Source organism: Lynx rufus, unplaced genomic scaffold, assembly GCF_022079265.1.
Source record: "Lynx rufus isolate CCGP_SWC_20201006 ecotype Redwood Valley unplaced genomic scaffold, mLynRuf1.p SCAF_27, whole genome shotgun sequence".
Taxonomy (NCBI): domain Eukaryota; kingdom Metazoa; phylum Chordata; class Mammalia; order Carnivora; family Felidae; genus Lynx; species Lynx rufus.
Genome location: NW_025814842.1, coordinates 10,869,491 through 10,890,479, shown reverse-complemented (window position 1 = coordinate 10,890,479; position 20,989 = coordinate 10,869,491). Strand labels below are relative to the sequence as shown.

General features: G+C 47.2%; 1 protein-coding gene and 1 long non-coding RNA gene across 5 annotated transcripts in view; one reads left to right on the top strand and one right to left on the bottom strand.

The window, feature by feature from the left end:
* Positions 1 to 18,004, top strand: part of LOC124519210 (general transcription factor II-I repeat domain-containing protein 2B) — a 50,478-nt gene extending 32,474 nt beyond the window's left edge. For 2 of the 4 annotated variants that reach the window (XM_047089307.1, XM_047089308.1), the window contains 7 exons: positions 686 to 742; positions 3,598 to 3,660; positions 11,046 to 11,123; positions 12,210 to 12,293; positions 13,143 to 13,326; positions 13,650 to 13,678; positions 16,200 to 18,004. In XM_047089307.1, the coding sequence (XP_046945263.1) occupies positions 686 to 742; positions 3,598 to 3,660; positions 11,046 to 11,123; positions 12,210 to 12,293; positions 13,143 to 13,326; positions 13,650 to 13,678; positions 16,200 to 17,803 (2,099 nt within the window). In that variant the 3' untranslated portion in view covers positions 17,804 to 18,004. Of the gene's footprint in view, positions 1 to 685; positions 743 to 3,597; positions 3,661 to 3,956; positions 4,242 to 11,045; positions 11,124 to 12,209; positions 12,294 to 13,142; positions 13,327 to 13,417; positions 13,739 to 16,199 lie in introns of those variants that run through there. The other 2 variants (XM_047089309.1, XM_047089310.1) reach the window with 2 other exon arrangements.
* On the bottom strand, positions 17,910 to 18,464 carry LOC124519212 (uncharacterized). The gene is made up of 2 exons (XR_006964054.1): positions 18,427 to 18,464; positions 17,910 to 18,085 (listed from the first exon to the last, which is right to left on the bottom strand). It is a non-coding gene; the product is annotated as an uncharacterized LOC124519212 (long non-coding RNA).
* Positions 18,465 to 20,989: the final 2,525 nt, after the last annotated feature.

Genomic DNA, 20,989 nt, shown 5'->3' with positions numbered 1-20,989 from the left:
GTGGGGCTCAGACCCTGGAGCCTGCTTCAGATCCTGTGCCTCTCTCTCTCCCTGCCCCTCCCCCGCTCATGCTCTGTCTCTCTCTCAAAACCATAAATATTAAAAAAAAAAAAAAAAGAAAAAAGGCTCTGAAGATCCCATAGTGAAAAAAGGGGGCACAGAAAAACAGGATATGGAGTTGGTGACTATTGGCACCAGGGAAGGGCACATGGTATTATTGTACTATCTCTGCTTCTGTAGGTTTGAAACTTCTCCAGAGTGCAGGTAAGACCACAAAAGACATAGAGAAAGGATCATTTGTGTGAATTTTATTTCAAGGAGTTGAAGTGTTTTTCATGTGCATTCCTGCGTGGGTCTCGAACCGTTTGGATGGTTTTAAATGGATTCTTGTTTAGGGAAACCTGGGTGGCTCAGTAGGTTAAGCGTTCAGCTCTTGGTTTCGGCTTAGGTCATGATCTCACAGTTCGTGGGTTCCAGCCCCGTGTCAGGCTCTGTGCTGACAGTGCAGAGCCTGCTTGGGATTCTCTCTCCTCCTCTCTGCCCGTTACTCTTGCTGTCTCTGTGTCTCTCAAAATAAATAAATAAACTTAAAAAAATTCTTTTAAATAAAAAACATACGTGGATTCTAGTTCACATTTTGCATTTTGTCCTTTTTAAATCTCTGTATCATTTGCTTCCCTTCCAGACAGCCATCATCCTTCTGGGAGCAGCGACGTAATAGACATGGAATTATCCATGGAAGGTTAGAAAAGCCATTTTATGCTTTTTTCTTTTTTCTTTTTCTTTTTTTTGGTTTTGTTTTAGTCTACAGTATTTTGCAAAGAACACTGTCTTTGAAACGCCCATGACGCATGTTTGAAACTAAGGCAGCTTCCTGGCATGCCTTCTTAGAAAACCAGATGAGTCTTAGCCCTAGAATGTGGCTCTGGGAATCTGTCAGTCTCTTCCTTCTCCGACCTGTAAGAGATTCTACGTAAAGCACCTGGATTAGAGGTCGCGTGGTGAGAAAACTTCACATCTGTGTCATTCGTTGCTTTATTCCATTTTCTCTTCTTCAATGGGTATACCAGAATTCTTTTTTTATTAATGTTTATTTATTTTTTGAGAGACAGAGCATGAGCAGGGGAGAGCAGAGAGAGAGGGAGACACAGAATACGAAGCAGGCTGCAGGCTCTGAACTGTCAGCACAGAGCCCGACACGGGGCTCGGACTCACGGACCGCGAGATCACGACCTGAGCCGAAGTCGGACGCTCAATTGACTGAGCCACCCAGGCACCCCAGTGTTGTTGTTTTTTTAATGTTTATTTATCTATTTTTGAGAAAGCACAAGCAGGGAGGGCGCAGAGGGAGAGGGAGACAGAGAATCCGAAGCAGGCTCTCCACTGTCAGCACAGAGCCTGATGTGGGGCTTGAACTCACTAACCGTGAGAACATGACCTGAGCCAAAGTTGGACACTTAACCGACTGAGCCACCCAGGCATCCTTGTGTGGTCTTTTGTCTTTGTTTGTTTATTTTATTTTATTTTATTTTATTTCATTTCATTTTATTTTTAACATTTATTTATCTTTGACAGACAGAGAACAAGCAGGGGACGGGCAGAGAGCGGGGGAGACAGAATCCGAAGCAGGCTCTGGGCTCAGAGCTGTCAGCACAGAGCCCGACATGGGGCTCGAACCCACAAACTGTGAGATCATGACAGATGCTTAACCAACTGAGCCACCCAGGCACCCCTATTTATTTATTTTTGATGAGGGTCGTACAGAAAGGGGGAAGGAGAATCCCAAGCAGGCGCAGGGCTGAAATCCATGAACCGCAACATTGTGACCTGAGCTGAAATCAAGAGTCGGACACCTTACGGACTGAGCCACCCAGGCGCCCCTGTGTCATTTTTAATAGCTTCTCTGAGGGGCACCTGGGTGGCTCAGTCGGTTGAGCGTCCGACTTCAGCCCAGGTCATGATCTCACGGTTCGTGAGTTCGAGCCCTGCGTCGGGCTCTGTGCTGACAGCTCAGAGCCTGGAGCCTGCTTCGGATTCTGTGTGTGTGTCTCTCTCTCTCAAAAAAACACGAATAAATGTTACAAAAAATTTTGTAAAAAAAGATAGAGGAAGGCCTACATGGGAATCCGGGTAGAACTAGTATGGAGTGAGACTCAGAGAGATGTCACTGGATGTTGGCCTTTGAAATACTTTGTTTCTGAAGAGATTTTTTTTTTTTAAGTATTTTTTTTTTTAGTAATCTCCCCACCCAGCATGGGATTCGAACCCACAACCCCAAGATCAAAAGTTGCATGCTCTACTGCCTGAACCAACCCACACCCCCAAGAGGTTTTTTATTATTATAGTACAGCAGGAAACCCATTTATGATAGACCTGAATTCATTTGATTTGGGTTTTTTTTTACCTTTTTAACTAAAGATTCAGAAAAAGCTGCAAGAACACTCAGAGAGGTCTGGTGGGCCTTCACCCGTTTCCCCCCAAGCATTACGTGTTCCATTACCATAGTCCAATATCCAAACAGCTGATTTGTTTTGTGTCTTTCTCCCTTCATGAACAATTAATGGAAGGTTTTTTTTTTTTTAGTGTTTATTTATTTTTGAGAGAGAGACAAGAGTGCTTTCTTTGATCCCTGTGATTCCTGACAACAAGGAAACGCTATGGCCATAGGAATTCCATTAGATGGACATTCTGTGTCCCCTGACGTGGGTAACCGGGTATTGTGTTATAAGATCTGAGAGTTTCTTCTCTCCCCTTAACCCTTATAAGGTTGTCCTTTCTTACCCTGTGATCCCTTTGAAAGTTAAAATTACAGGGGTGCCTGAGTGGCTCAGTCCATTGAGCGTCCGACTTGGGCTCAGGTCATGATCTCACGGTTCGTGAGTTCGAGCCCCACGTCGGGCTGTGTTCTGACAGCTTGGAGCCTGGAGCCTGCTTCAGATTCTGTCTCTCTGTCTCTCTCTCTCTCTCTCTCTCTCTCTCTCTCTGGGCCCCTCCCCCGCTCATGCTCTGTCTCTCTTTGTCTCAAAAAAAATAAATAAACATTAAAAGAAAATTTTTTTTATTTTAATTAAAAAAATTTTTTTAATCTTTTAGTAAAATAAAAGTAAAGTTAAAATTACCTTCAGGGGTGCCTGGGTGGCTCAGTTAAGCATCCGAGTCTTGATTTTGGCTCAGGTCACGACCTCATGGTTCATGAGTTCAAGCCCTGCGTCAGGCTCTGCACTGGCAGCACGGAGCCTGCTTGGGATTTTCTCTCTCGCTCTCTCTCTTCCCCGCCCCCACTCGTGCTCTCTCTCTGTCTCTCTTGAAATAAATAAACTTTAAAAATGCTTTCAGGTTTAGGGGTGCCCAACTGGCTCAGTTGGAAGAGCGTGTGGCCCTTGATCTTGGGGTTGTGAGTTCGAGCCCCACGGTGGATGTAGAGATGACTAAAAAAATAAAAATAAACAAATAAAATTGTTTACAAAAATTACCTTCACGTTTATACCTCTACGTGTACTAAGTATGACACATGTCTAAAATGCCAGGAGAAGCTCCTCTTGGAAGGCGAGATTACATAATAACAGATGTCATTTTAGAAATTTTTTTTTTTTCAAGATTCCACTCTGCTTGTCCCATCAGAAGCGTGTGAGGACCCCGAAGCCGAGGTGAAAATTGAAGGTCAGTTGCCTAAAGCCTTGTCAGAGTGACACATGGCTGAGTGTGGCGTTCATCCATTCCTAAAGGGGTTATTGTGGGGGGGGGGATGGAATATGTGGGGGCGGGGTGTGTATGTGGGGGGTGGCGGTGTGTGTGTGTGTGTGTGTGTTTTACGCCATGCACATACATCAGCACCAGACTGTCCTCCGTCCCCAGTGAGGGAAGAAGGAAGGGGGAGGGGCAGGGAGGGGAAGAGGGAAGGGGATGGGCAGGGAGGGCTGCATTTCCCTCAGAAAACACACCCCCACTTCCGCTAGATGGATGAAGAGTTTACAGATAACAACTGATCGGGCCTAGAAGCAGTAAACTCCGTCAAACGGCAAGTATCTCATGGAAGTCAAGTTCGAAGCGTGGTTTTAAACAGATTTATTTTTAAGATCCACCACGTAAGATAATTTTCGTTAAAAGACTTACAAACTGACGTGTAACCTGTTTGGGTTTTGTTCAGATGTCTGTTTCAAAACCACATCCAAGGGGTGCCTGGGCGGCTCAGTCGGTTGAGCATCTGACTCTTGGTTTTGGCTCAGGTCATGATCTCACAGTTTGTGGGTTTGAGCCGCTCTCTCTCTCTCTCTCTCTTTTTTCCTTTGCTTGTTTGTTTCTTATATTCCACATATGCATGAGATCATATGGTTTTGTCTTTCTCTGATTGACTTATTTGCTTAGCATTATACTTTCCACATCCATCCATGTTGTGGCAAATGGCAAGGTTTTGTTGTGTTTTTTTTAATTTTTTTATTTTGGGGACAGCACACGTGGTGGAGGGGCAGAGAGAGGGGGACAGAGGATCTGAAGCAGGCCCTGTGCTGACAGGCTGACGACAGTGAGCCCGATGTGGGGCTCAAACTCCCGAACCACGAGATCATGACCTGAGCCGAAGTCAAGCACTCAACCGACTGAACCATCCGGGTGCCCCAAGATTTCGTTCTTTTCTTTATGGCTGAATAATGTTCCATTGGATATATATATATATACATCCCTTCCTCTGTGGATAGACATGGGCTGCTTCCATAATTTGGCTATTATATAAATAATGCTGCGATAAACATCGGGGTGCACGTATCCCTTGGAATTCGTGTTTTTATGTTTGGGGGGTAAATACCCACTAGTATGATTACTGGATCGTAGGGTAGATCTATTTTTCATTTTTTAAGGACCCTCCACACTGTTTTCCGGAGCGGCCGCACCAGTTTGCATTCCCACCAACAGGGCGAGAGGGTTCCCCTTTCTCCGCATCGTCGCCAACACCCGTTGTTGCTCGTGTTGTTGATTTTAGCCATTCTGACAGGTGTGACGTGTCATCTCGTTGTGGTTTTGATTTGCATTTCCCTGTTGCTGAGTGACACTGAGCATTTTCATGTGTCTGTTGGCCATCCGGATGTCTTCTTTGGAGAAGCGTCTGTCCACGTCTTCTGCCCATTTTTTAATTGGATTATTTGGTTTTGGGGTGTAGAGTTGTATCAGTTCCTTATATATTTTGCATTCTTAACGCTTTACTGGATCTGTCATTTGCAAATATCTTCTCCCATTCAGTAGTTTGCGTTTTAGTTCTGTCGATGGTTTCCTTCGCTGTGTAGAAGCTTTTTGTTTTGATGTCATCCCAACGGTTTACTTTTGCTTAAAAGCAAGATTTCCCTCGCCTCGGGGGACATTTCTAGAGAAATGTTGCTACAGCCGATGTCGGAGAAATGACTACCTTGCTCTCTTCAAGGATTTTTATGGTTTCAGGTCTCACATTTAGGTCTTTAATCCATTTTGAGTTTATTTTTGTGTACGGTGCGAGGCGACCCGGTTTCATTCTTTTGCATGTGGCTGTCCAGTTTTCCCATCACCATTTGTTGGAGAGACTTTTTCCCCTCATATATTCTTTCCTCCTTTGTCGAAGATTAATTGACCATATAATTGGGGGTTTAGTTCTGGGTTTTCTGTTCTAGTCCATTGATCTATGCGTCTGTTTTAATGCCAGTCCCATACTGTTTTAATTACTACCGCTTTGGTTTTTTTTGTTGTTTTTGTTTTGTTTTGTTTTTTAATTTTTTTTTAATGTTTATTTATTTTTGAGACAGAGAGAGACAGAGCATGAATGGGGGAGGGGCAGAGAGAGAGGGAGACACAGAATAGGAAGCAGGCTCCAGGCTCTGAGCTGTCAGCACAGAGCCCGACGCGGGGCTCGAACTCGCGGACCGTGAGATCATGACCTGAGCCAAAGTCAGACGCTCAACCGACTGAGCCACCCAGGCACCCCTAATTACTACCGCTTTGTAATAGAACTTGAAATCTGGAATTGGGATGCCTCCAGCTTTGTTTTTGTTTTTCAAGATTGCTGTCCGAGGTCTTTGGTGGTTCCATACAAATCTTAGGATTGTCTGTTCTAGTTCAGTGAAACATGCTCTTGGTATTTTGGTAGGGATCGCATTGAGTCTGTAGATGGCTGTGGGGAGTATGGCTATTTTAACAGTATTTGTTCTTCCAGCCCATAAGCATGGAATGTCTTTCCATTTCTTTGTGTCGTCCTGAATTTCTTTCACTGGTACTTTTTTTTTTTTAATTTTTTTTTTTTTTTTTACATTTTATTTATTTTTGAGAAACAGAGTGAGACAAAGCGTGAGCAGGGGAGGGGCAGAGAGGGAAGGAGACACAGAATCTGAAGCAGGCTCCAGGCTCTGAGCAAGCAGTCGGCACAGAGCCCGACGCGGGGCTTGAACCCACAAACTGTGAGATCATGACCTGAGCCGAAGTCGGACGCTCAACAAACTGAGCCACCCAGGCGCCCCTTTTCACTGGTACTTTTAATTTTCAGAGTACAGGTCTTTTCACTTCTATAGTTAAGTTTATTCCTAGACATTTTATTGTTTTTGGTGCAGTTGTAAGTGAAATTGTTTTCTTAATTTCACTTTCTGCTGCTCCCTTATTAGTGCACAGAAATGCAACAGGTTTCTGTATATTGGTTTTGTATCCCGCAACCTTAGTGAATTCCTTCATCCATTCTGGTAGTTTTTTGGTGGGGTCTGTGGGATTTTCTATATATAGTATCATGTCATCTGCAAATAGCGAGAGCTTTATTTCTTCCTTACCAATTTGGATGCCTTGTATTTCTTTACATTATCAAATTGCTTATGTTATCAAATTCTTTACATTATCAAAAAGGGAGTCCTTTTTAATTTAGAGATAATATTACTTCTCATGAAACACCACAGGGTCTGGATTGATTTTGCCACGATTAGGGAAATTTTGAGAGTAAATGAATGTTCCCATCTGGACTTGATTCTTCCATTTGTACTTCACATATTTGAATTCTAAAAATGGTGTCATCGAGTTCATTGTTTTAGGGGGAAAATCCCTCTCATCACTATTTTTTTTTTTAAGTTTATTTTATTTTGAGAGAGAGTGTGTGTGCATGAGCAGGGGAAGGGCAGAAAGAGACGGAGTTAGAGAATCCCAAGCAGGCTCCGTGCTGTCAGCTCGAAGCCCAACGTGGGGCTCGATCTCATGAACTGTGAGATCACGACCTGAGCTTAAATCGGGCCCCTTAACCAGCTGAGCCACCCAGGCACCCCTCATCACTGTTTATAACAGAGAAAAAGCAGGTGTGGCGTAAGTGCCCAGCAGTTAGCGAAAGAATCGTGGCCATCCGCTGGGGAAAATGCTCATGGGCATTCCGTGAAAGTCAGCTGTCTGGCTCAAGGCAAGTTAGAAACAAAACAGAGGGACGCTCGAGTCATAATTTACAGTAGGATCTCAATTTTGTTTAGAAAGAAATTTCATATAGAAAGAGAAAACTTAGGCGAAAATACAAAAAGAAAGAAAAAAGAAGCCATAGCCACCAGTATTAGAATTAACGTGATTTTACTTTTCTTCCTTTTGCCTTTACCGTTTCCCCGCCCCGCTCCACCGGAAGCATAGATTCGTTAAGTATTAGGGGGAAAAGTCAGGTCCTGATGGGTTCTGTGTGAAGGGACCACTTCTCTGCAGGGTGTTAATCCTGAAAGCTTTATTGGGAATTATGTGGCGATGCCGTCAGGATAATTAGACTCGGAGGAGGTGCTTTCCTGTCCCGGGACGATGTCCCTGACCCCCCAGCCAGCAGGGGTAGATGGATTTTCCCTTAGACGGGTAGATGTGTGTGGATTCACTCACACCTGAAGTCAGGGGGGCCTCAGTGGGTTTAAATGTGATATTTACATTGCCCAATTTCAGAGCCATCATAAGGCCTCCGGTACCTCCCATTCTGAGCCATACGGTGTGGGGCTTTTTCCCCTTAAAACCCCACGAAAGGAAACCCTTAAATTACCTTAAATGCTTTTTATTGTGGTGAAACTCACATCACATAAAATTAACCATTTTAGAATAAATGATTCCGTAGCATGTAGTACATTCATGGTGTTGGGCAACCACCACCTCTATCGTGTTCCAGAACATTTCTGTCTCCCCAGAAGGAAACCCTGTACCTATTACCATCCCTCCCCATTCTCTCCTCCCCCTCGTCACGGTCATCCACCAATCTACTCTCTGTCTCTGGATTTACTTGTTCTACGTAGTTCCTACCGGTGGGATTGCACAATGTGTGACCCTTGGGGCCTGGCTTCTTTCACTTAAAATCTCCAAAGTTCAGGGCTGGGTGGCTCCGTTGGTTGAGCATCCAACTTCAGCTCATGTCATGATCTCATGGTCCATGGGTTCAAGCCCCGCATCAGGCTCTGTGCTGACAGCTCGGAGCCCGGAGCCTGCTTCGGATTCTGTGTCTCCCTTCTCTCTGCCCCTCCCCCGTTCATGCTCTGCCTCTCTCTGTCTCAAAAATAAATAAACATTAAAAGCAAATTTTTTTTCAATCATGGTTTATCTGTTCTTCCATTGATGGATGTTTGGGTTGTTGCCCCACAGTACTTCTAAGAATATAACAGGGACGCCTGGGTGGCTCAGTGGTTAAGCATCTGGCTCTTGATTTCAACTCAGGTCATGATCTCCTGGCTCATGAGTTCAAGCCCCATATTGGGCTCCGTGCTGTCAGTATGGAGCCTGCTTGGGATTCTCTCTCCGCCTCTTCCCCGCTCGTTATCTCTCTCCCTCTCTCCCTTTCTCTCTCAAACATTTTTTAAAAAATATAGCGGAACATGTCAACACACTATGTCGTACCCCTGAAGCTATTGCGACGTTGTATGTCACATCTCCTTCAATTGAAAAAGGAAACGGGGGAGCCTGGCTGGCTCAGTTGAAAGAGCGTGTAACTCTTGATCTCAGGTTCATGAGTTTGAGCCCCACATTGGGTGTAGAGATTTTTTTTTAAGAAATAGCTTTTATTTTTATTTCTTTTCAATGTTTATTTTTGAGGGAGAGAGAAAGAGCGAGCAGGGGAGGGGCAGAGAGAGAGGAAGACACAGACTCTGAAGCAGGCTCCAGGCTCCAGGCTGTCAGCACAGAGCCCGACACGGGGCTCGAACCCATGAACTGAACCATGAGATCATGACCTGAGCTGAAGTCGGACACTTAACCGACCGAGCCACCCAGGCGCCCCTGGGTGAGCACCTTTAAACTAACTTACAGTTGAGCAGTAACTAAGAAAGACTCGTTTATGTACAGAGATAGTTTTAGGAGAGTTAAGGTTTACACCCATTTGTGAAAATACCATCCATTTATTTGAAATGTGCGGGGCCATCAAAATGGGTTAACTGCCAATTTATGCATTAATTACAATCGGATTTTGATTAGTTTGCAAATCGTGCTTGGTATGTTTTATGACAGATTTTACACGTTGAAGAGTCAGTTTTATCTTTATTTTTAAGTTTATTTGGGTTTTTTAAGTAATCTCCACACCCAGCATGGGGCTCAAACCCATGACCCCAAGATCAAGAATCACACCCTCCTCTGACAGCCAGCCAGGTGCCCTTGGAGGAGTCAGGTTTAAGGATAAAACATTAGTACTTTATCAGATCATAATGCCTTATCTTCTGACACTGTTTCTTAATTGAGTCTGGTGACCCAAATTAGTTCTGGGCTTTTTGGAGGCTCGACGGCGTAAAGTGCCCTGAAAGATTTTTTGTTTGTGTGTTTGCTTTTTAATTTGAGAGGCGGTGGGGAGGAGGGGGGAGGTGGAGGTGGGGGGGGGAACAGAGAGAGAGAAAGAGAGAGAGAGAATCCCAAGCAGGCTCCACATTCAGCATGGAGCCCGACGCAGGGCTCGATCCCACAACCCTGGGATCACGACCTGAGCTGAAATCAAGACTCAGCCGCTCAACTGACTAAGCCACCCAGGCGCCCCGGGAAGGTTTTTCTTACTTCAAGTTGATGATGGAAACTGACAGTAGTTTCAGTAAGCTCTTAATGTTCAACCAGGTTGTTAAGGATCGGGCTTTCCAGGACCTACTAGATTTACCAGAAAAATGAGTCATTTTGAGGTCAAGACTTGCAAACTTTGCCACATTTCCTCCCCAAATTCTGTGTTTGAAGCAGCCCTGGAACACTGCAGGACAACCTAATGGCTTTTGTTGACAATGTGGCTCGTGTCCCTTTGAGGTCTTGCTCTTTAGATGCAGAAAACGGTGGGGCGCCTGGTGGCTCAGTTGGTTGAGCGTCTGACTTCAGCTCAGGTCACGATCTCACGGTTCGTGAGTTCAAGCCCCGCATCGGGCTCTATGCTGACAGCTCGGAGCCTGGAGCCTGGTTTGGATTTCGGATTCTGTGTCTCCCTGTCTCTCTTCCTCCCCAGCTTGCTCTCTCTCTCAAAAAATAACAGTAAAAAAATTAAAATTAAAAAAAAAAAAAGCAGAAAGCCAGACGCCAGATGATGGATCTTTCGCAGAACACATGGATCGAGCTTTAAGTTCTCAAGGGACTAGAAAGTTCCTTTACATTTCCCACATATAACTTCACTTGTGTTTGTCATTTGACCAGAAAACGTGATAATGTCCACTCTGCTTTTGTTCTTTAACCCTGTCTGAGCCTTTCCTTGACTGCCTGTTAAATCGTTTTTCAGAGGACAGGTGCTTCTTAAATGTCCTCTTGGCCATTTATGTTCTATTTCCCCTCCCCCTCCCCGTCCCCTCCTTTAAACTGAGTAACAACAAAGAAAATACACGTTTAAACATCCCTTTGAAGTCAAATTATACTGACTGATGCATTAGAGGCTATGAACTAAATAAAAAGTTAGGCTCTTTCCCCTGTGACCTTGACACTGAACTGCAGAGACCCAACTATCAGTTATGCTGTGGCACCTTGTTATCCTGCAGCTAATTGTTCTCCAAAGCTTTAAAAATCGAATCTGTGCTTCTGACCAAAGTAGCACCTTGGCATTTTTAGAGGAGAATTGACCTAATTTTCTTCGAGTTCTAAATTTCAGTTTCTACTTTTAGGAAGGACAACTGCCTCGGGTATTACACGTTCCGCGGTGGGTGTTGAAGATCTTAACATTGTTCAGGTGACAATTCCAGGTATGGAAGCTTATCTGGCTTTATCATTATTTATTTTCTATGTTTCCTTTTGTTCTATTTTTTAAATATTTTTTTGTTTGTTTTTGAGAGACAGAGAGAGACATAGCATGAGCAGGGAAGGGGCAGAGAGAGAGGGAGACACAGAATCCGAAGCAGGCTCCAGGCTCTGAGCTGTCAGCACAGAGCCCAATGCAGGGGCTCGAACCCACAAGCTACGAGATCATTACCTGAGCCCAAGTCAGATGCTTAACTGACTGAGCCACTCAGGCACCCTCCTTTTGTTCTGTTTTAACCATTTTGTGACACGGGTTAGTCCCTCGGAGCTATTTATTTATTTATTATATTTTGCTTCACCGTGTCAGCTAAGCAATGACAATTCAGGAATAAAAAATACGCTACAGATTGTCACACACTGCATATCTCGCTTATATCAGACATTATCAGATCTGTTTCTTTTCACAGCCATGCCCTGGAATTACCTGGAAAATACCCGCCAGGGCAGGCAACTCCAACCACCAGCTACCATTAAATTGGAATTGGCCACAGAGGTGAAATTTATCTGCTTCCTGCCAAGCAATCTCTTCTGAATACATATATCTAAGGTCTATCTGGAGAGATGCAAAAGAATCTAATAACCTAGTTTCTCCAAGGAAAGAAACAGACTGAAGAGAGGGATGGGAGAGAGATGTTTCATTGTACACTATTCTGTGTCTCATGAATTTTGAACCATGTGATTTCTTTCTAATCCTACTACATCTTCTTCCTTTTACTTGTCATATTGCATTGGCTAGGATTGCTAATGTTGAAGAGTATTGGTAAAAGTGGACATCCCTGTCTTGCACGATGTTGAAAATGTTCCTAACCTAAAGTAGTATGGAGTGTGTTTACATGGAGTTATAATTTGGCAAATTCTCTGTCATCTGTAGCATTTTCAAAATGCTTAATTATTGCTAAAACTAAATTGAATGATAAGCCAGGTAAAGTGTTTTTTTTCATGTGCCATCAGGCACTTCCTCCAACAGCTTTCATGGGGGCAAATAAATACATCAATAACCCTTGTTTGCTTGATTGTCTAATTATTTTTAGATAATGAGAAGGACCGATTATCCAGCATTGAAAAGATAAAACAACTAAGAGAACAAGTCAATGACCTCTTTAGTCGAAAATTTGGTAAGTTTTTATATTGTTATGTATCCAAAATGTGTATTTTGAAGTATTTCTTTTTAATTGAATACTTTATCCAAGAAATTGATCTTTCTGGGGGCACCTAGCTGGCTCAGTCATAAGAGCATGTGACTCTTGATCTGAGGGTCATGAGTTTGAGCCCCATGTTGGGTGTAGAGATTACTAAAAAAATTTTTTTAATAAAATTAAAAAAAAATTTTTTTTAATGTTTATTTTTGAGAGAGAGAGATAGCGGTTGGCGGAGGGCAGAGAGAGAGGGAGGCACAGAATCCAAAGCAGGCTCCAGGCTCTGAGCTGTCCGCACAGAGCCCAACGCGGGGCGCTCCAACTCACAAGCCACGAGATCATGACCTGAGCCGAAGTCAGACACTCAACCGACTGAACCACCCAGGCGCCCCAATATTTTTCCAAAAAGAAATTGATCTTTCTACGGAGGGGTTATGATCAAGATGCGTGTGTATTTTTTCCCAAAGAGCTTTTACACGCACACACGAGTTACAATGATAATAGCTATTTTTGATTTCCTTAGTTCTTACCGTGGCTGAACATTGCTTTTAGCACTCACCTGTGATTAATCACGTACCCTTCACAAACCTTTACCCTCTTTCGGGTGGATGCTATGATTGTGTCTCTTTAACGGAGAGAGGAACCGGATCTGCTTTACGGCCCATTGCCAGTTTCCCAGTCAGTAAGATTATTCGAGAAGTAGTAATGGCTGATCACCCGTGTTGGTCACTTGGCGAGAAGAATTTTAACCTCTTGGCAGTAACCCCACGGTCTGGGCAAAAGTAAGTGACCCACTCAAGTAGGCCTTTCGTTGTCTTCTCATCCCAGGGGAAGCAATTGGGGTAGATTTCCCCGTGAAAGTTCCCTACAGGAAAATCACGTTCAACCCCGGCTGCGTGGTCATCGACGGCATGCCCCCGGGGGTGGTCTTCAAAGCCCCCGGTTACCTGGAAATCAGCTCCATGAGAAGGATCTTGGACGCTGCGGAATTTATCAAGTTCACAGTCATCAGGTGAGTGAGAGCTCCCTGCTTGGCCATGAGAACCAACGTGCGGCTCGCCGTGTGCACAAGGTGGGCCTTTTTTTTTTTTTTTTTACCCCAGGAGGTGGGCGGTGGGTCCCTGAAGCCAAGCTTCTGCGCCAAGCCGCCTCCCCCACTGAGTTTACCGTACTCTGCTCCTGGGAGCCGTGTGTCCATGTCCCTGGTGACGGCGGCGGCCTCCCCCACTGCACCTAGCGTAGTGTTGACGCTCGCCGAAGCCCGTCAACCAGAACTGACCGGGCAAGAGGGGACGGATGACCTCTGTTGCATTCACCGTGTCTCTTTCTCTTCAGACCGCTTCCGGGCCTCGAGCTTAGCAACGGTGAGTATCCCGGGTGGCGAGCAGGGCATTCCAGCACCCAGCGTGCGGTGCGAGCGTCTCGGCGGGCACTCCTTGCTTCTTGAGCCTTAGAGCAAAGCGTGGTGCTCTCTAGATGCAGTTTCTTTTTTCCCCGCTGGCGATCAGGTCCTTTAATTCTGCTGCTCAGCCAGGCATTTCTTCTCCCGCGATGGTTTGGTGCAGCTCACTCGTGCACCCTCATCCGGGAGCCCTCCAGGGGCTGGTAGGTCGATGCCGAACTAGCCCATCCTAGCCGGTAAATAGGGCCTGCCTGGCCACCACAACTCCACCCGCCCCGTGATTCCCCCACCCAGATCTCCCCACAGTTCAGACCCGAAAGGGGTACCGCCTGGCACAGACAGGGGCTCCCAGGGCCCCCTCAACCTGTTCTGACAGAGCAATGCCCCAGCCACCGTGCGTGGCAAATATCTCCCCTGGAGTCCTTGCACGCAAGTTAACACCCTGGAGGGTGAGTAAAGCAGGTGGAGAGCTGTTCGCAAGAGTGCGAGTCACGAGGGAACCTCCTCGTTTACAGTTTGAAAACAACGAAAACACTCTTGACAAACGCCCGACTGTTATTCCTAAACTCACCTTGTTGCCAAATGAATTTTTTTTTTTTTTGGTACGTTTTTGTACCCAGCTTTACTGGGGCATGGTTTACGTGCCGTAAAACTCGCTCGTGTGCAGTGTGCACACGTCAGTGATTTTTAGTAAATTTACAGAGTTGTGCAACCGTCACCACAATCTAACATTAGGACATTCCTGTCACCCCCAAAACATTCCTTCTACCCATGTCCCGTCATTTCCCGTTCCCGCCCCCAGCCCCAGGCAACCACCGAATTGACTTTCTTTCTGTCTCTGCCTTCATTTTCTTAAAGTGAATTTTTAGGCCTGTGTTTTCTCCCAAGTAGAGCTCACCTGCATCGTGGCCAGATTTCTTTAAATTTCAAACAAGTAAGTTCTGTGCGGTCCCGTGGCTATCTATGACCATGGTCTTTTGTGACTCACAGCAGGTAAATCACGCGCCTTCTGTGGCCATCCATGTCTCTGTTATTTCAAAGTTCTCTGGAGACCCAAATGAAAAAATATGCATTAAAATGCAAACATACTGCCAGATCATTCTTGCTTAAACCAGATGTGGCAAACATAGGTCCTTGCTGAACTTTACGAAAGATGCCTTTCTTTTGGCTCATGTACCTTTTTTTTTTTTTAACTTTTTTTTAAAGTTTATTTATTTATGAGAGAGAGACAGAGAGACAGAGTGTGAGGGAGGAGGGGCAGAGAGAGAGGGAGACACAGAATCCAAAGCAGGCTCCAGGCTCTGAGCTGTCAGCACAGAGCCCGATGTGGGGCTCGAACTCACCGACTGTGAGATCATGACCTGAGCTGAAGTCGGATGCTTAACCGACGGAGCCACCCAGGCGCCCCTAATGCTTATTTATTTTTGAGAGAGACAGGAGAGAGAGAACGCAAGCAGGGGAGGGGCAGAGAGAGAGGAAGACACAGAATCCGAAGCAGGCTCCAGGCTCTGAGCTGTTGGCACAGAGCCCAACTTGGACCTTGAACCCATGAACCATGAGATCATGACCTGAGCAGAGGTCGGATGCTTACTGCGTAAGCCACCCAGGCGCCCCTGGTTCATGGACCTTTTAAAAATGGGAACATGCGGCCAACATTGAAAAGCCAGGGACTTTTGCAGAAAAAAAAAAAAGAAAAGAAAAAAGAAAGCCACAGACTTTTTCATAAAAGTCTATTTCTGGGGGTGGAGGGCACACTCTTGGGGTCGTGAGTTCGAGCCTCACCTGTGGTGTAGTTTACTTAGAAATTAAAGAAAAAGTCAATTTCCAAAGTTTCTTTTTTTTTTTTTAACGTTTATTCATTTTTGAGAGAGACAGAGCATGAGCGGGGAAGGGGCAGAGAGAGGGAGACACAGAACCCAAGGCAGGCTCCAGGCTCCGAGCCATCAGCACAGAGCCCGATGCAGGGCTCGAACTCACAAACTGCAAGATCATGACCTGAGCCGAAGTTGGTCACTTGACTGAGCCACCCAGGCGCCCCGTTTTTGTTTTTTTTTTTAATTTTTTTTAATGTTTATTTATTTTTGAGACAGCATGAACGGGGGAGGGTCAGAGAGAGAGGGAGACACAGAATCTGAAGCAGGCTCCAGGCTCTGAGCGGTCAGTACAGAGCCCAACGCGGGGCTCGAGCTCACGGACCTTGAGATCATGACCTGAGCCAAAGTCGGAAGCTCAACCGACTGAGCCACCCAGGAGCCCCTCCAAGGTTTCTTTAGAAATCTGAAGATCTGGCCACCGTGGGCCCACGTTCCCTCCAGTGGCAATTCGCTGGAGCGGAGGGTCTGGCCGTCCCTCTCGGCAGGGGTGGGTTAACCATGCCCATCCCCCAGCCACTTTACCCCTGACATTTATCATCATGCTTTTGCAATCATTTTTCGTAAAGAGAAAAAGTGAACTATTTCTTGTCTCCGTGTCTCTATCAAAAGTGGGAAAGAGAAAGATAGACCAGGAGGGCCGCGTATTTCAAGAAAAGTGGGAGAGAGCGTATTTCTTCGTGGAAGTGCAGAACATTCCTACGTGTTTAATATGCAAACAGAGCATGTCGGTGTCCAAAGAATACAACCTCCGACGTCACTATCAGACGAACCACAGTAAGCACTACGACCAGTACACGGAGAAGCTGCGTGATGAGAAGCTCCACGAGCTGAAGAAAGGACTCAGGAAGTACCTCCTGGGGTCCTCAGAAATCGCGCGTCCCGAGCAGAAACAGGTGTTTGCGAACACGAGTCCTGACGAAAACGCTGCCGCACAGCCCGTAGAAGACGTGGCTGGGAAATTATGGGAGAAGTTACGTGAAAAAATCAAGTCGTTTGTGGCTTATTCCATTGCAATCGACGAGATCACGGACATAAACAACACCACCCAGCTGGCCATATTCATCCGTGGCGTGGACGAGAATTTCGACGCGTCGGAGGAGCTTTTGGATACGGTGCCCATGACGGGTACAAAATCCGGCCACGAGATGTTTCTGCGGGTCGAGAGAAGTCTTAAGAAGTTTCACATCGACTGGTCAAAACTGGTAAGCGTGGCCTCGACCGGCACCCCCGCAATGGTAGACGTGAACGACGGACTGGTCACAAAACTCAAGTCCAAGGTGGCAACAGTTTGCAAGGACTCGGACCTGAAGTCTGTGTGCTGCATCATCCACCCGGAGTCCCTCTGTGCGCAAAAGCTGAAGATGGACCACGTGATGAGCGTGGTGGTGAGCTCCGTGCACTGGATCTGCTCCCGTGGCCTGAACCACAGCGAGTTCACGACTTTGCTGTATGAACTGGAGAGCCAGTACGGCAGCCTGCTGTATTACACCGAGATTAAGTGGCTCAGCCGCGGGCTGGTGCTCAAGAGGTTCTTCGAGTCGCTGGAGGAAATCGATCACTTCATGTCATCCAGAGGGAAGCCCCTACCTCAGCTGAGCTCTCAGGACTGGATCCGAGACTTGGCCTTCTTGGTCGATATGACAACGCATCTGAACACCCTGAACATGTCCCTGCAAGGGCACTCGCAGGTCGTGACGCAGATGTACGACTTGATCCGGGCGTTCCTCGCCAAACTGTGCCTTTGGGAAACCCACCTGGCGAGGAACAACCTGGCCCACTTCCCCACGCTGAAGTCGGTTTCCAGAAACGAGAGCGACGGCCTGAACTACATTCCCAAGATCGTGGAACTAAAGACTGAATTCCAGAAAAGGTTGTCCGACTTCAAACTCTACGAAAGCGAACTGGCCCTGTTCAGCTCCCCTTTCTCGGTGAAGATCGAGAGCGTGCATGAAGCGCTCCAGATGGAGGTCATTGACCTGCAGTGCAACACGGTGCTCAAGACGAAATACGACAAGGTCGGGGTCCCGGAGTTCTGCAAGTACCTGTGGAGCACCTACCCCAAGTACAGGGTCCACTGCGCCAAGATTCTGTCCATGTTCGGGAGCACCTACATTTGCGAACAGCTCTTTTCCATCATGAAACTGAGCAAAACCAAATACTGCTCCCAGCTGAAGGGTCCGCAGTGGGATTCCGTGCTCCACATCGCGACGTGACTTTGAACGCGTCCCCGGCCGCGCGAGCCTGAAATCCCCTCAGCCCAGGGGATCGTGAGGTGAGAACTGAGTTATGAAAGGTCGCCGTTTCCTGTTTTTTCCCCCACTTTGACTCGGAAATGGAACTTGCCATATCCCTGTTTGTATGACATTTTATGCTTCACCCATAGTCCAGTAAAAAATCAATACTGTTTTCTTGTATTTCTCTGGCGGTCCCCTTCTCTTAACGCCTGGCGGGTTTCACTCGTTCACCAACGCGCCTGACCCCCGCCGTCGTTGAGGCTGGCACGCCGAAGGTTAAATCAGTCAACAGAGAAACAGAGAGAGAGGTGTAGATCATGGAGGGGTATATTTGCACACACATCTGTCTCCCCGCTTGTTACACGGCGCCCCATGTGCTCTAACGGGTTTGCAGGCTTGGGGACAGTCCACTGGAGACACATTCACATACTCCTGTGTGACCTGTCCCTGCCTCCACACCAACCCACAAAGGTAGGACTTACCAATGGAAAACCCCAGAAAACAAATAACACGGGCTTTCAAAGGCTAAGTTATTGGTCAAGCCTAGGCTTGAAAGTTGTCTTTTTTTTTTTTTGGTAAACTTTATTTGGAGGGGCACCTACCTGGCTGGCTCAGTCATGAGAGCACCCGACTCTTGATCTCCAGGTGGTAAGTTCGAGCCTCGCGTTGGGTGCGAAGATGGCTTTAAAAATAAATACACTTTATTTTGAAATAATTTCTTTTTTAAAAAAATGTTTTTATTTTGGGGGCGCCTGGGTGGCTCAGTCAGTTGAGTGTCTGACTTCGGCTCAGGTCACGATCTTGCAGTTTGTGAGTTCGAGCCCCGCGTCGGGCTCTGGGCTGACAGCTCGGAGCCTGGAGCCTGCTTCGGATTCTGTGTCTCCCTCTCTCTCTGCCCCTCCCCTGCTAGTGCTCTGTCTCTCTCCTTTAAAAAAAATAAAAACATTTAAAAAATTTTTTAAGTTTATTTTTGATAAATAGAGACAGAGCACAAGAGGGGGAGGGGCAGAGAGAGAGGGAGACACAGAATCCGAAGCAGGCTCCAGGCTCCGAGCTGTCAGCACAGAGCCCGACGCGGGGCTCGAACTCCTGAGCCAGGAGATGGTGACCTGAGCCAAAGTCCGACTGAGCCACCCAGGCGCCCCCTATTTTGAAATACTTTCAAATGTGTAAAGAAGTTGCAGAAATGAGACTGGTACGAAGAATACTTACGTGTCCTCTTGCCAGATTCTCACCTTGTTGAACTTTTACCCCTTTGCTTTACCACTTGTTCACCTGGTTTCTGTCTTTCATGTGCGTGTGCGCATGTGTGTGTACAGCATTGCCTGCAAGTGTGCACGCCTGAGTGGTTTACATACACCATCTACCCCTACTTGTGGGAACCTCTTCCAAGAACGGGGATATTCGCTCACACAGCCACGAGTTAGTCACCAGCTGCAGAAAATCGAACATCCATGCGGTACTTTGATCTCGCTCACCGTGGGTGCTCCAGTTTCCTCCCAGTTAAGCCAGGAACGTCCTGATGACCTTTCCTTCACAGCACCTTCCCCGGAGGGGTGGCTTCTGAATGCGTGTGTGCGCACCCGAGCACGCCCTGTGCTTAATCCCTGTTGGCGCTGGAATTAGTGACCCAAAATTGTGACTACTTTCCGGATTGGAGGAATTAATCTGACCAGGGAACGGTGTCCTGCGCAAGGCACCCGGCCCCAGCTGAGGCCTGAACCCGTGGCTTCAAACGTAGGGAAAATGGCCCCAGCCCGGCAGTTCCTGTCCTTGACGGGGCTGACCGCAGGCACAGCTGGGTCCGGCTGGCTCAGAGGCTCCCTTCCAGGGAGGGGGCGGGGCGGTGGGCTGGTTTACAAGGGGGTCGGAGGGGACCCGCCCCTGGTGTACCTGTGATGTTAACACCAGGAGGTGTCGCCCCGTGGACCCCCGCAGGCAAAGATCGGCCCCCTCGTTTTACAGACCGGCAGTTAGGGCTCAGAGTGATGAACCGGCCTGCCGAGGCAGCACAGCAGAGAAGTCGTCAGGACTCACACCAGGTCTGTGTGACTCCAAAGTCCATGACAGGTGGCTGTCCTGTGCGGCTTCCTGGCGGTTAGCCCGTCAGGTGATGCCGAGGGAGGGGCTAGCAGGGTTCAGCCTGGGCTGCCTTCTGTGACTGGACCATCCGCGGGCTCTTCTGTGTTGAGTCAACCCTTCTGGCTCCAGCTTCCTTCTTTTTTTTTTTCTTTTTTTTTTTTTTTTATTTTTTCTTAAGTTTGCTTATTTTGAGAGCGAGAGCGTGCACAGGTTGGGGAGGGCAGAGAGGAAGAGCGAGAATCCTAAGCACGCTCTGCACTGTCAGCACAGAGCCCGACCCGGGGCTCACACCCACGAACCATGAAATCACGACCTGAGCTGAAACCAAGAGTCAGACACGTAACCAACTGAGCCACCCAGGTGTCCCTCCCCACCCCCTCCCCCCCCAGCTTCCTTCTTTACCCTACATGTGTGTTGGGACCACCGTGGCCCAGCACTGCCATTCATGTGACTGATGTGACTGAGCCAAGCCTGGGAGAATTGACTGAGCAGGTGGTATTCTGGGGTCGTGGTGATGGGGTGTCTGCAAATGAGAGCACTTAGGAGCGGGGTGGTCCGGCCCAGCCCGGGAGCTGGGAACTGGATTTAATGACCATCAATTCCAAGGACAAAACTGCACCTGTCCCAAGCCCTGTCTTCTCATCCCAGGGTAGACACAGGACACTAGTCACTCCTCCAACACAGCCCTGGGGCAGGTGGCTCAGAGCTCTGGAAGGAAGCAAGGCCCCATGTCACCCCCCCCTCCTCTGAGCACCCATTGGCCACAGCACCACCACTAGGACTGAGCCACAGGTCAGGAGCACTGGGGGGTCAGGACAATGTAATGGATCCGGTAGGGCTCTGGAATCAGAAAAGCCTGACTCACCTCCCACCTCTGCCACTTGCTGTGTTACCCTAAACAATTGCCTACAATTTTCTGAGGTTTGGTTTCCTTGTCCATAAAGTACCTACCTGACAGGTCGTTCTCAGAACCAGAAACCATGTAAGAGGCCCGGCTTTATGCCTGGCCTCAAGAAAACTGACCGCATAGGGCACTTGGGCGGCTCAGTCCATTAAGCATCTGACTCTCGGTTTCGGCTCAGG